The 14,326-nt window shown below is 37.6% G+C and overlaps 3 protein-coding genes and 1 pseudogene across 5 annotated transcripts; all 4 read right to left on the reverse strand.

The window, feature by feature from the left end:
- Positions 1 to 339: 339 nt before the first annotated feature.
- LOC106331578 lies at positions 340 to 5,777 on the reverse strand. Of its 2 annotated transcripts, none has more exons than XM_013769963.1 (10): positions 5,646 to 5,777; positions 4,888 to 5,421; positions 4,719 to 4,809; positions 4,560 to 4,634; positions 3,831 to 4,436; positions 1,706 to 3,736; positions 1,569 to 1,611; positions 1,058 to 1,469; positions 631 to 718; positions 340 to 541 (listed from the first exon to the last, which is right to left on the reverse strand). In XM_013769963.1, exons 1-8 carry the CDS (start codon positions 5,646 to 5,648, stop codon positions 1,115 to 1,117), a joined length of 3,738 nt encoding a protein of 1,245 aa, XP_013625417.1. In that variant the 5' UTR covers positions 5,649 to 5,777; the 3' UTR covers positions 340 to 541; positions 631 to 718; positions 1,058 to 1,114. The 2 variants fall into 2 exon arrangements, with proteins under 2 accessions (XP_013625417.1, XP_013625418.1); XM_013769964.1 differs by having other exon boundaries at positions 362 to 541; positions 655 to 718.
- Positions 5,778 to 6,489: 712 nt separating this feature from the next.
- LOC106329242 (squamosa promoter-binding-like protein 10) lies at positions 6,490 to 9,459 on the reverse strand. Of its 2 annotated transcripts, none has more exons than XM_013767867.1 (5): positions 8,211 to 9,459; positions 7,522 to 8,125; positions 7,271 to 7,392; positions 6,974 to 7,174; positions 6,490 to 6,875 (listed from the first exon to the last, which is right to left on the reverse strand). In XM_013767867.1, exons 2-5 carry the CDS (start codon positions 8,064 to 8,066, stop codon positions 6,721 to 6,723), a joined length of 1,023 nt encoding a protein of 340 aa, XP_013623321.1. In that variant the 5' UTR covers positions 8,067 to 8,125; positions 8,211 to 9,459; the 3' UTR covers positions 6,490 to 6,720. The 2 variants fall into 2 exon arrangements, with proteins under 2 accessions (XP_013623321.1, XP_013623320.1); XM_013767866.1 differs by having other exon boundaries at positions 8,856 to 9,457.
- A 696-nt stretch (positions 9,460 to 10,155) lies between these two features.
- On the reverse strand, positions 10,156 to 11,827 carry LOC106333306 (CRIB domain-containing protein RIC2-like). Its single transcript, XM_013771769.1, has 3 exons — positions 11,587 to 11,827; positions 11,365 to 11,487; positions 10,156 to 10,667 (listed from the first exon to the last, which is right to left on the reverse strand). The coding sequence occupies exons 1-3, from the start codon at positions 11,702 to 11,704 to the stop codon at positions 10,504 to 10,506; spliced, it is 405 nt and encodes a 134-aa protein (XP_013627223.1). The 5' UTR covers positions 11,705 to 11,827; the 3' UTR covers positions 10,156 to 10,503.
- Positions 11,828 to 13,567: 1,740 nt separating this feature from the next.
- The window catches only part of LOC106330852, a 1,588-nt pseudogene continuing 829 nt past the window's right edge, over positions 13,568 to 14,326 (reverse strand).

The raw sequence follows: 14,326 nt of genomic DNA on the forward strand, positions 1-14,326 counted from the left end.
TAATAGTATATATATATTTCATGTAAATTTTGTAATATTATACATAGAAATAATTAAAAATATTATATATATTTTTATTTTTAAATTATTGTTAATATTTTTTTATATATTAATATTTTTTTTTATTTTTTTAAAGATCCAAATCCGGATCCGGATATTACAATTTTTAAAAGGATATCAGACATCCGGATATCCGACACCCGGATATCCGAGAACCCCGGATCCGGATAAGGATAGTAAAATTATGGATCCATCGGATAAAGATCCGGATACCTTAAAATTGCCCGGATACCCGATCCGTCCCATGCCTATCAGAGACAGCTAGTTTTAGGCGTTCAGGGTTTTGGAGATAACTTGAAGATAAGATAACTTGTAGAAAATACTATTTAGCATGCACAAGTAAACATAAAGTTGCATTCTACAGTAAAAGAAGAGAAAGACAGAAGAATGATTCATTTCTAAACTTGATTCTTCTAGCTTGAATGTGATTCGGTTTATGCCGTATCTCCGCTAGCTGCAGTCCTCATGAGCTGGAAGAGAGCTGTAACATACACATTGTATACTGGAATGATTCAGATTCCAGACCATGGTTCCTTACAGGTTATCTAAAAGAGATGCACATAAACGTACACGTAGTGGTCTCAGGAACAAAACCTTTCTTTATAAACGTTGTCAAACTTCTCCACTTTCCTGTCTGCGAGTCAGCTTTGTAAGTTTTCTGCAATAACAAAATCAACACAGAATCAATCAATATCATATCCCGGATCCACCATGATTGTAGTTAGTAATGGTTCATCCCGTTCAAGTATTCATTCACACTCAACAAAAACAAAATCAAGTAAACAATCCACAATAATGCAGATATAAGTAAGCTAATCCGATTCAAATTTCGAAAAATAAGTGATTTTGTAAAGATATTATTAGGACTCATCTAGCTAATAGAAACAATGTTCACGTGATTCATATTTCAAACAAAGAGAAAATCATTGCCCATCAAAAATCACAGAGAAACAAAAACATAAGAAGGGTTTACTTATATGCAAAGATCGAATTATACCATGTTACGCCAGAGAAGAAGAAACGCTTGAATGGGATCTCAGGGTATCAGAATTGACTAAAAGTCATCAGCGCGGTGAATTTCACCCATAAGACGATTGCTAGTGACTTTGAAACCGAGAAGAGCTGGATCAAGCTGCCTCCCTTTCTTGCCTTTCTTCTTCCCACCACCGCCTTTGTTTCCTTCGTTTGGATCAGAAGATGGCTCTGCTGCCACTTTCTTCATGCTGCTACTGCTACTGCTATTCTTCAACATCTCACTGAACGACGCCTTTGACCCTTTGTTTCCCACTGCTGTTCTGTTAGCTCCATCGGACATCTGCTCGAGCAATCCCTCATGCGGTGATGACGAGTGCGATGAGGGAGGCCTTTTTAACAAAACTGATACCTGCCCGTGTGATGGAACTACCAACCTACAACAATAAAAGAACATTTAATCAATTATAAGACCTCACATGGCGATTTACTACTTACCTAATCTACGGTTGCTAAACGTTAGAGTACAAAATTACCTATCCTTTCTAACTTCTCCAACCAAGTTGTCACTGTATGACCCTGCAGAAAGAAAATATCAACATAAGCCCCCCATAACAAAAAAAAACATGATATATTCAGGGAAAACGAAATCTAAACTCTGGAAGATACATACCAGAGATACTGGAAGAAGACTGTCTGCCAAGCGTAGCAACAGGAACCTCCCCTTGAAACAAGGAGTCCATTACTGCTTGCTTTCCCATTCTGTCTTGTGCTTCAAATGACATCAATCCCGCTCCTTCCTTTTTTGGTGGTGCATTGTTCCACGTTCTGATGTCATTCGCGTCTTTGCTCATACCAAGCATATTACTGAAGTCTTTAGTTTCATTTTTTCTTCCACCATCGATACTTCCAGAAAGCAATGAATTATTACGCTGCAACGATCCCATATAGTTCCCATCTCCTGGTAATCCGTTTACATGTTCATCAGAAGATGCGTGCGACCCAAAAGAAGATGAAGCGTTTTGTCTACCACCATGGTCTGCAAAGCCGAAGCCTGAAGCAGCCATCATGTCATAGGGTTCCCCACGATTCATGCTTGGTGACTCGAGAGGTTGATGACCAGGCCTCTGGTGAAGCAACTCCATAAATAGCTGTTTTGACTTTTCATCTGTATGTCCATCTACCATCCATGAGTTGGAATCTTCGCCCACTCTCCTCATTTCTGACCTCATTTTATGATGGTCAGCTTCAGTATTTGGTCTATGAAACTGAGTTTCAGCCCAGCCACCAGCTAGCTGTGTATCTGCTCCATGCCAGCGTTCTTTCCTTGGTTCCATTTCTGAAAAATGAGGTTCGCCTAATTGTGTATGGGGATTCTGATGACTGAAACCCGGAGTAGAATTTCCTAATCTACCAGAAGATTGCATCTGGGCATCCCGCAACTCAGAGAGGTTAAGACCTCTTCCTGCATCCAGATTCAGCCCCGATGTATTTCTGGGTAACGATGTAGATCGCTCAAAGGGTAGACCTTGCTCGAATAATTCCTGATTAAGTTGTTGCTGATATGAAAGGTTCCGCTCAAGATGACTAAAGTGATCCTCAAAGGGTGGCCTCTGCTGCTGTTGATGGAAGTCTACTGGTCTAAATCCCGCAGAAGAGTGTGAACGGTGGATCCCCGGATGAGCTCCTAGAAGCTGATCATTACGGTTGGATGGCCATAGAGGATCAATATGTCTATGTTCCTCCAATAACGTATTGTGCCTCGCTCTATTTGCCAATAGCATGAGCTGCTCTTGCTGCATCATTTGGTACTCCAAAGACCGTATTGGTTCAGACTGCAATTGTCCATGTTGAGGGTCAATATGTCTCAGTTCCTCCAATACTGTATTTTGCCTCCCTCCATTTGCCAATCGCATGAGCTGGTCTTGCTGCAGTAGCTGGTACTCCAAAGACCGTAACGGTTCAGATTGCATGTGTCCATGTTGAGAACGCATCTGTCTGTATTGAGATTGCATTTGTTCGGAAAGTAGCTGTTCAAGTAGTAGCTCGTTTTGATGACCTTCATGTGGTAACTGCCCAAAATTTCCAGCGGCAAGCTGCTCCATGTACGGTGTAAAATTTTGTGATCTATGGCCAGAACTCTGCAATTCATCCATTAGTTGCTGCTCTAATAACATCTGATCAACATTGTTGAATCGAGGGAAGTCATGTGACTGCCCAATCCTTGAATCAGGAGTCTGTCCTTGAAGAATCTGTTGAAAATGTAAATTCCGAGCATGGGACTGTTGTTGCTCCTGTAAGAGCTTCTGTTGTAATTGATACTCTTGATCTAGTTGACGTTGTTGCAACTGAATCTTCTGCTGCTGCTCCAACTGAATCTTTTGTTGCTGCTGCTGCTGCTGCTGCAATTGGAGAGTTAATAAATGATCCAAATCCTGACCTTGATCAAGATACTTATGGTCATGTCCTGTATCATACGACCTGTTAGGCAAAAGATCAACTGGTGTACTGCTGCTCTCTAACTCAGACCACAACACACCAAACGGATGCAGCTTGTTCTCATTCTGATTTTGAGTAGCAACTTTCGCTGATTCAACAGGAACAGCAGAGTGGCCAGAAACTCCCATTAAAGCATCATGCATACTTGTAGAGGATTTTGCCGATCCATAACCAGAAACTCCAGCTCTTCCTGGGAATACGATTTCTGAATAAGAAAAAAAAATACAAAAAGTATGTTTAGTATACAAAAAACCCACACAAATGCACACAAGTGAGAAAAGGTCAGTAGAATAACAAACCTTCATCTTGAACAGAATAGTCCAAGAAACTTCGGTCATCAACATGTGGTGGTTTCACATAAGCTTCTGATTTAGAGTTCATTTGAAAATTATCGTGACCAGAGGCTGAACCATTAGATTCTGCTACGGGTGCAAATGATAAACCAATCCCCGAATTTGCTTTTCGACTAGTCTCTTCTAGCTCGCTGATCTGATCATTGATATGGGCATGCATACTTTCCGCCTTTAAATATGACATGACACTACCTAGATCTTGAAAAGGAGTCCCTTCTGGAGCAGTTGCCAAGCAGACCTGTAGATCAGTCCCAAAAAACCCTTGCTCAAACCATGAAATAATGTCAGATCCAATGAACGGTCCCTGTATTACTCCTTGAGGATCAATGTACGAGAACATAAACTCCTCAGGTGGCAGAGTCCCTTCGGAGTGATTCACTTCAATATCAGGTTGCTGCAGCTTTCCCGTATAATCTTGCTCAACAAGGGGTTCACCCGCATCCAACATAGAAGATTTAGTAAATGCAGATCTAACTGCCTCAGGACTTCCATGAGAAACTTTATCACTTTCAGAAGCACCCCACAGACCTCCACCATGACTACCAAGTAATCCTACAGCAACAGTTATTTGGATTTGGGTCAGAATATATAGAACACTAAATGCCATCAGACACCAAAGAAAGCTAAAAATACATGAATTAGAAGAACCGTTTAGCACCTATTATTCACACATACCTGAATTACTATTATGCATGGAACCACTGTCACCACTCACAACCCCTAGCAAAGAACCATCCACTTTCGTCTCACCTGAATCAAGTCACAGAAGCATTCATTATACTACGCTAGTTGGAAAGATAGAAGCAAAGCAACGAATAACAAGATTACACATACCCAGACTCTTCTCAGCTAATGATTCGTCCCCAGGTGAAGTGTGAGCTTCGCTACCAGTGATCCTTCCTTTCCATATACCCTTAAGGCTTTCCTAATAGACAGATAACAACCAACAATAGAAAATTAGTTAGAAATAAGAAGCAAAGCAAGTTCTCAGTGAAAACCATACCTCTTCTTCAACATCAGGTGCGATAAAAGCAAGAGGTTCGATCAAAGCCACTTGAGTTACAGAGTCAACATCCTCCATATCAATAGGCATCCTATCAGGCTTCTGGTTTCTATACAAGTCAAGCAACTTCCCTCTCACATACCGACACATAGGCGCAGGTTTACCAGGGACCCTTTCGTTTCTCAAGAATCCTCCAGCGCCAAAGAAAGTAGACCAAGTACCCCTCGCCCTTCCTCGGCCAACGGCGAACCCTAAAGTAGGACCCTCACTTCGTCCTTTATCGAGTCCAAACCCAGGCGCAGCACGATAAGAATTAGGTCCACCGGACTGGAGCTGCTCCATCCGATGACGTGGCCTCCATTTATCACGAGCGTCAGAGTCAGTAGCACGGAGGCTGCTGCCAAGCACAGATTGAGTTTCAGGCTCCTCCTTCTCCTTGGTTTCTTTCTCTTTATCGTCAGGACCCCACCGAGATGACCACTTGTTATCACGCCGCCGAGATCCGATGGGAACGGGAGCAGGAGATCGAACATCCTAACACCACAACAAAACAAAGAGTAAAAGAAATTCAGCTAATCCGATTCGAAATTAGGATCTCCATTTAGCTAATTGAAAACAATCTTTGCGTGATTCAGATTTCAAACATTGATAGTTAAGCTCGTGGATCAGATCTGGCAGATCGGAGCAACAAAGAGAACAAGAAGAAGAAGCTGCGCAGATTTAACAAAAAGGGAGGGTTGACTTTAGAGGAAGTATACCATGATTACGCCGGAGAAGAGAAGATTTGAATGGGATCAGGGAGAAAGAAGATCGCGATCTCGAAGAAAATTTTTCTTTCGATTTAATTTTTTTTTATTTCCGTTCGAGTTGGTATGTATGGTCGTCCTCGTCTCAACTTTACCTTCACAAACCTAAAAAAAAAAGGGTTTTGTGGATCGAAAATTGCTATTCTCACAGCGCATGTTGTCACAGCCCATTCTGATTGGGTACAGAGACGTGCGATGTCTACGTGGCAATAATAGCCTCGTTTAATTCTTTATGTTGCATTCTATTTTAAGTGCACAGTGCCTATTGAGTTTTTACTGAAAAGTTAGACCATCATTAACCCGGAATTTTTTAGGATGGAATTTTTTAGCGGAAATTAAAAAACAAAAACCCCGGATTAATCATCGTCTTAGTACTGAGTACTGACTACTGAGAAGTGAGAACTGATATCTTTTTGTTATTTTAAGGTTGCATTGCCGTCTCTGAGAAGAAAGAAGCTGCCGCAAACTGTCTTTCTCATCATAATGGAAAGTCATCTGAACAGTGAATAATATATAAACATATGCCTCTTATAACTTTGCCAAGTATATATGTCCTCACCTACACAACCAATTTCGTGGAGATGCATCACTGTTATCAAACTCTTAAGTGTAAAAATATCAGTTAATTTTGATTTTAGTTAAAATCAAAACTTAGTTTATGCTGCCATGGATAGTAGGCTGGTTGGGGCTTTTGTATGTCTCTAGTGGACTTTGACATTTCAGCTACTCCCACTCTTATCTTAGCAACCTCAAAAAATTTGTTACAAGATGCATCATTCATCGAAACCACCACAGCTATAAAACACTAGACATGTCTGATCAAATAACCGAAGTTGACATACAACAGAATCCAAGAAGAAGTTGACTTAAATAAGTTTGGAAATGTAGAGGGAACCGGAGTTAACAGTGTACAGGGTTTAAGCTTGAACAATGAACGTTACACATTCTTATTTTTATTTGAAAAGAAACTCCACTGGATGCAACCTGACTTTCTCATGGAGGAGTGACTTACGCATTCCTTACGCATTTACATAAAATGAGTAGGGAAAGTGCCATGTATTGGCTGTGACTCGACCATGGGATTGTGTTTGGTCCCACGTGAATCCGAAGACGTTGACAGAAGAGAGAGAGCACTGTAGAAATCTTGCGATTCATTGAGACCTCCTGAGTATTCTCCTACACCTTCCAAAACATATATATATATATATATATATATATAAGTTCCAACGCCAGAGATCTACAATTGCAAAATGACCATTCTAGAAGTGAAAATATCAAACCTTTGCTGGGAAGTTGGAACCCGCCAGAGGTTTGATACGGAGAGAGAGAGCGGCTGCTACCAGCAACCACCTGCTCATCAGGGCGGCCATGGCCCCTCTGGAAGCTCAAAGTAAAGCCGCTTTCTATCTGTGTAAACGTTTCTTCAGATTTCGTGTTTAGAGACAACTCATCCCACAACATATTTGTATGCTGTCTTCGATCTGGCAGGAGTTAAACATTTCACACTAGAGTTCCCTGAATTCAAAGTTGTGTATGTGTCTCTGTGAAATAAGTCAAGTTGGGTTGTAGATTCTTACTGCAAACCCTCTCTGGATTCAATGGAAACATTCCTGGCAGCTTGCGACGCCTCGCGTTATGATGCGTAAGACGTTTGCGGCAGCTTCGTTTCTTCTCATCAAATTCAGAGACGGCATGCAACCTATAAATCAGAATTACACATTCAATTCTCTACCGTAAAACCATAAGGCATGTAAAGAGGATGCAGCTTACGAATAAAACGAGGACATGAACATAACCCACCAGCCAGAACTATAATCATGGCTTTTACCTGCTACACTGTTGGCAGAACCGACGTTCCAAGCCACCCACAGTAACTTTCGGGGACTTTGAATGGTTATCGCAGACTCTATGCTTGCGATGATAATCCTTAGCAGATGAGAGATCCAGCTCACATCCATCAATTTGGCAACGCGGGACTTGCATGCTCTGTTTCTTACGAGCATTCATAGAAACGGCTGAAAGGTCATTATTGTCGCTACACCAAAATTCTTCAGAGTATGTCTGCTTTCCTAGCTCCAAACAAAGATCAGATTCAGCAGCTGTGGAAGCCTTCACATAGACAGAATCCACGTTGCTGCAAGAATCGCCAGGGGAACTTTCCGACGCAAGGTTGGTTTGCTTGACTTTGGGAGAGGAAGAGTTGGTTGAGGTCGACTGCGAGTGCCAGAAACCGGAGGGAGAGCCGCTACTGACTTTCTCGAGGCCATCGAAACAGGGAAACATAGATTCAATTCCTTCGCCTTCAGTCTCTGAGGGATTGGACATGATCAAATGATCCCAGTCCCACGTAGGAGATGCCATGTTGCAGTCCATTGAAGATGTGGGTTGTTTTCATATAGACCCACACACCACTAAAGCCAGAGCAACAAATCCTACAAGTTTTCAGAAACCGGGATAGTAAATAGAAACAAAAGCCTAAACAAGAGAAGCCTAGACAATCTGTATATCATCAGCTACCTTAATAGACAATGCCCTTCAAAATCTCAAGAACCACACACAGCTAATCAACTATTTATCAGTTAACGTCAGCGAAAGAGAAAGAGCTTTCTATGTTTCAGACCCAGACAAACAAAAGAGGCAAGAGAAAGTGTATTCCTTTTTCTAACCTTTTCTCGTCTGTTTCCATCAGCAACTTGTCAAGAAACACACAAAATGTAAATTTTTTACCTAACCACATTCTTCAATTATACTTTTCAGAAGGTTCCTAACTAAAACCCCAAAGGCTATATACGTCATATAAATGATGTCAATGAAAAAACGGCAACAATCTCAGTCATGATGAGGAACTATCCTGCAAGAGCTAATAAAAGATTTGACAACAAGTTAGGTTTTTGATCCCCAATCACTGTCCCCCTCTCCCTTTTAGCTAGGGTTTTCCAAATGGTCCCCAAAAGCCAACGAACGAAGGGAGAGAAAGTTACCGATGCCTACAATCCAATTAGACTAGTCAGAAACTCTATGATGATTTTCACTAATTGAACTCCGAATCGATCGCTCTCTCCGGGCAGAAGCATAAAGCTTTAGTTGTAAAATATGAAAACCCCAAATCTCAACAGAAAAAAAGGATATGGAGGGGGAGAGTAAGAGTAAGAGAAGACAAACCTGAAGTAGAAAACAGACAGTAAGAGACCGCCGAAGAAATCGTCGGAGGTCGCCGATCGGAGAAGAAGCGTTTTGACTAACAGCGACAGTGTAATCGCCTCGGGGGAACGGAATGAGCTGGTTCAGGGGACTCCCGATAACTTTCTTCTTCCTCATGCTCCTTCATTATTATTTTTTCATTTATTATTCTCACTGTTACTGTTTTGCTTTGCTTTTTTTATTATTTGTGTGTTTTTAGTTTACTTTTTGCTTTCGGTTTTGGATTGGTGTATAATTGTCTGGTAATACTGGATTACTTCCGGGGAAATACTTAGGATTACACTAAAAAAATTTATGTCACAAATATAGAGGATGATTGGTAAGTATTGTGCTTTTTATTTTCTCGCTTTAGAATAATAGTTGTAGATTTTATTACCGTAACTGTAGATTAATTATTTCCAGAGCACTAAATATAAAGCTCTAGAAAAATTGAATTTCAAAGCTATTTTGTTTCCTATTTTAGTTTTTATGGCTGTCGTTTTAAATCTTTTTTCTTAAAGCATGATTGGTAAACTAAAATGAATGTAGAAAAAAAAATAAGTTGTGGAAAACACTCACAACACTTACCAATCACCCTCATAGACTCTAAAGATCAAAATGACCAAAATGTTTCATTAAAGATGTAAATATACAATTATACCTCTAGAGTTAACTAATCCAAATTTTAGGGTCTAGAGTTAAGGGGTGGAAATTTAGGATTAAGATTTAAAGTTTTATAAAATAAAATATAAATATTAAAAATTTGAAAATAAAAATTTTAAAAATAGTTTCAAAAAGTATTTTCGAATTACAAAAAGAAAATTTGAAAAAAAAAAATTTAAAATAAAATTTTATAAAAAAGTTCGAATTTGAAAACATATAATCTAAAACTACAAAAAAAAGTTTATTTTTAAATTTTTTTTTTAATTTTTTAATTTTTTTATATATTTAGGGTATTAGGGTCCTTTTATTTATTAAATGAAACATTTTGATCATTTTCCTCCTTGTGGTCTATTTTTATGATCAAAACTTGAAAATTGTCTATTTAGGAGAATTCCCCATAATTTCAGAATGGAATGATGTAGACTGCTTCATTTTTTTTTTGAAAATTAATGATTTATTCTATTTATTTTATTTTTTTATCAGTTAACTTGAATGAAATGAAATACTTATTCCATAAATTTTACAACAATTTCAAAAAATACAAAGAAAAATACTTTTACAATTTTGATAATTAAAAAAAAAATTGAACACCGAATGAAATGAATATATTCTATTTTTTTACTGATTCCATTCGTATTATTCCATCTATTTTTATTTCACTAATTCAATTTCATGGTTACCATTTACGACATGTTTCTGACATTAGAAATGTTTTTGCATTGTTACAAAAAAAAATGTTTTTGCACATGTGAATGAATGTGTATGTCGTGTAAGCCATTCTCTAAAAGTATATATGATCCCAAATTTTAAAATCTTTTTTTGGCAAAAGAACATACCAACACACATTCATTTATATTAGAATTGAGTTTATTTTATTTTTATAGCCGAAAGTTTTCTCTATCGCAATCCATATATACAGTAAATCATGGTGAAGTTGATTTAAAGCTTTAGGAATGCAAAAGTTAAATCATACGGCAGTGAGATGGAAAGGGGAGAATGGAAAAGATGAGGAGGAGGAGGTAGAACAAAAGTCAAAAGTGGTCATGGTTCCATCAACTCCGATGTGGCTTAAGTGTTTCACGTCCGTTGGAAGCCCTATCTCCATCTCCGCCTCCCTCTCCTCTTCGTATCCTGCTCATATACAGAGACGAATTAATGCAGGCTGATGATGAATGCCTCCCATATATTCATAAATATGAATCAATCTATTATCATTCATTTTTTTGCCGTATAAACCACACATGACAATGTACTTTCTTCGTAACTGGTGTATTGTTTATATTCCAAAGAATCCTTCTTGTTTTCTTGCTTAAGAATCTTAAAGACTATAGTTACACTAAATTTTACTAGTTGTGTTTACTCTTACCTTTGGTTATTTGTAAATGTAACTAAACTATGGATATATCGAAAACGAGGTTGAAAGTTGAAACCCATGTAACATCATATATATATATCAATGTGTTAAAAAAAAATAAAACCCATATTAGTGCCTTAGTGGTGAAGCACCTCCTACATAAGCTTAACTCATTGCTATATGATTGTCTAACGCATAAATTTTGCTCCAACATCATCAATGTCAAGGAATAGCTAGTCTTTTTTTTTTAACACAAAAGAATAGCTAGTCTATTTTGTTGTGTTTCTTACACATTATTTTAGATTACAGGATAAAAGAAATAACTAGAAATATTGGGAATAAAAAAATCTACTATTCTACTCTTCTTTTGAAAATGGTTTTCTTTACTTGAAAAGTAGTATCAAATTCAAAATTTAATTTTTTAAGAAATGTTTGCACAGAAAAAGAAGAAGATAGTAGTAAAAGAGGACGTACTTATGAAGAAGTGAGAAAAACTCTTGAAGCTTCGAACAAGTTTGTAGATACCATCCGAGATATTGGCACCATTGTTCTCTAACTTTGTCTCTTCTTTTATAAACAAGCCACTTTTTTCTTTTCCTTATAAAACCAAAAAAACGACAAAAGAAAAAGAATCAGAAAACTGAAAAGGAGAACGAGAACACGAGGTCGTGTGGGACGAAGGTTAGTTAAGAGTACTCTCGATGAGTTGGTTTGGTTTCTTGTGTTGATGACTAGCAGCCACGGCGACGCTGGATTGCGTCGAGCACCCCAACGAAAACGGCAATACCACAAAACGCTCAATCCGATCTTTCATCTCTCTTTTTTCTCTTGTATGTGTGTGTACGTATGGTATACGATTAATCTAATGGTGATATTAGCGTGTGTGAGTGTAGGAAATGATGGATTTTGGTAGGGTTTTTATTGCTAATATCTTGCGTGGTTATGACTTTGTAAGCAAGTTAGAATCATTGTTTACTTGAAGAATTTTGTATTTCCTTAAACCAATAGAAGAAGAGTGTCATTATTGAGTATATTTGAGGATGCTTTTAGTTGGCCAACAGTGCCACTTAACCTAATTTCTAGATTAAACATTCACGATAACCCCATCCCTCACCTCACCTTCCACTTTTTCTTCTTTCCTAATAATCTCAATTATGTAATTTTTTTTTTTTGTCATCCTCAATTATGTAATTATAATCAATACCATAAGTAGACTACCTTCACAAGATACTAAGAGCATGTTTATCCCTAACTTTCTTAGGTTTTTTTGTCTAAAAAAAAAATTAAAAAGCAAACCAATCGCGGACCGCCACGAGTCAGTGGGGTCCGCGAACAGTGTAATAAACTCACTAAAATCGGTTTTTAATTAGTAATTTTTGTAACCGATACTTAAGGGTTTTGTGGGGGTCCACGCACTAAAAACCTCACTAAGGACCCCGGATAAACATGCTCTAAGACCATGATTAATGGAGGTTTTTAGGGTGGGGTTCTTACCGTAATTTAAGAACCGGTTCTTAACTTTAATAAAGAAAAATGTTAAGAACCGGTTCTTAAACTTTTTCTTTGTTAAAGTTAAGAATCGGTTCTTAAATTATGACAAGAACTCCACCCCTAAGAACCTCCGTTAATCATGCTCTAAGAGCATTGGTATAGTCTCTCAAATGTGTATCTCATCTATTTAATACTAGTATAGTTCTATTATGTAATTAAAATTTAAATACAAAAGAAATATGACTACTTATATGTTTTTTCTTTGTCACAGATGACTACTTATATTTTGAGTCTCTTATCATTGCAAGAAGAAACTGTCATTTCATTTTCTATGTTCTATTTTCTTTTTTATTCGTTTTGATTATTTTAATATTGAGAGACTACTAGAGAAACTCCCAATATGGATTCTTTAAGGACATTCACATCGTAGGTTTCTCAAATCTAACAGAGATATTGTTACGTATACAGTAACTTGGTTGAAAATAATATTTTCATCTTTATGATTACACACTTTTTGACCAAAAAGACTTGCACATTATTAGGATTACTGCTTTTTTCAATCCGTGAAATTTAAAAACACCTTCAGTTCCATTTAAAAGAGTAGTGGTAAAACTCGGTAGCTATCAACATCCTTATAGAAGAGCTTCTCTATCTTCAAATTTTGAGATTATGTAATAATTCATCAAGAAGAGCTTTCTGAATCATCAGATCAGAAGATATTTGATATTTCAACTGCTTGTATCCCAACAAAGATTAAATTATAGTCCAAGAGTTTCTTTTTCTCAAGAGTCTGGGCCCTCTCTTGTAATAGAAGCCACAACTTTGTGGTCTTTAATCTTAGAACCAACTCCAACTCTCTTTCAGAAAATATAAAACAAGCTCTCCCACCTATGACCAATACATAATCTCTTTTTGGTAAAAACCAATACATAAATTTTAACAAGATCCATTTTTTTTGGTCGAATTTTTAATAAAATTCATTTTATTGTCAAAACTTCAATAAGATTCATTTACCCAACTATTCATTTGCATATGATTTATTATATATTCATATAATCATTGACGAACTCCCCAACATTCATACGTGATTGTGACAGCAAAATCGTAAGTTTTTATTTGCCAGAAGATTTGATTAATCAGTTGCAAAGGAAAAAAAAAACTACTCTTGACCTCTCTAGAGCTCCACTTCTCTATTCATTTATCTTATATAAATAAGAAAACTCATATATAGTTCATGTACACCTTTGTGTTTTTGAGCCACAAAACACAAAAGCATTAAGATGCCAGGAAAATCCAAAATCAATAAACATACATACTAATAACTAAGTAAAGAAAAACAATTCTATGGAGGTGTACATGATCTGGTCGGCAAACTTGTGGAATGCCAGTCACACTACTAAGGGTTTTATCTAGCACGAGGTGGTGGAGGGCCAAGGGCTTTTGCCATGCCAACCCAAGCACAATCCCACATGCTAGAATGATCCAACCGCATACATCGTACCTGAAGTCATTGTTCTTCTTCTTCTTGATCTTCTTACTGCCCTGCAAAAGCAAAGAACGAACCATACAAAAAAAATATTATATGAGAGCTTCTTTCACTTTCTGCTTTAACTTCTCAACAACTTGCTAAAAATACAGTAAAGAACTCAACAAAACAAAGTGATAAATTACGCTAGCATTTGATGAAGCTGAGGGACCTCCTCCTCCTCCACCTAGTGCCTGCTGCATCATTCCATTCTGTTTTAGCTCCATTCGTATTTCCGGGCCCTATTGAGAAGTGAAAACACAGAGATCAGAAAACAAACATACATACAGAGAGATAATGTTATGACACCAAGATTGACTCTGAAAATGAGAAGTTGAAATAGTACCCTTATTGCAACATCCAAGGCCTTGCGATATATCTCATTACCTGGATCCTGTTAAACCAAAAAAAAAAAAAAAA

This window comes from Brassica oleracea, chromosome C3, assembly GCF_000695525.1.
Source record: "Brassica oleracea var. oleracea cultivar TO1000 chromosome C3, BOL, whole genome shotgun sequence".
Taxonomy (NCBI): domain Eukaryota; kingdom Viridiplantae; phylum Streptophyta; class Magnoliopsida; order Brassicales; family Brassicaceae; genus Brassica; species Brassica oleracea.

Bases quoted from the DNA above. Each gene is read 5' to 3' on its own strand.
- LOC106331578 (XM_013769963.1), bottom strand. The intron at 4,810-4,887 runs GTATGGTTTTCA...TCTGTCTATTAG, and splicing joins CACCTGATGTTGAAGAAGAG to GAAAGCCTTAAGGGTATATG. The intron at 4,635-4,718 runs GTATGTGTAATC...GACTTGATTCAG, and splicing joins ATTAGCTGAGAAGAGTCTGG to GTGAGACGAAAGTGGATGGT.
- LOC106329242 (XM_013767867.1), bottom strand. From the start codon at position 8,066: ATGGACTGCAACATGGCATCTCCTACGTGGGACTGGGATCATTTGATC. The intron at 7,175-7,270 runs GTAAGAATCTAC...AACTCCTGCCAG, and splicing joins GAATCCAGAGAGGGTTTGCA to ATCGAAGACAGCATACAAAT. The intron at 6,876-6,973 runs GTTTGATATTTT...ATGTTTTGGAAG, and splicing joins GTTCCAACTTCCCAGCAAAG to GTGTAGGAGAATACTCAGGA.
- LOC106333306 (XM_013771769.1), bottom strand. From the start codon at position 11,704: ATGAAAGATCGGATTGAGCGTTTTGTGGTATTGCCGTTTTCGTTGGGG. The intron at 11,488-11,586 runs GTACTCTTAACT...TGGTTTTATAAG, and splicing joins ACCAAACCAACTCATCGAGA to GAAAAGAAAAAAGTGGCTTG. The intron at 10,668-11,364 runs GTACGTCCTCTT...GTATATGAGCAG, and splicing joins TTTTTCTCACTTCTTCATAA to GATACGAAGAGGAGAGGGAG.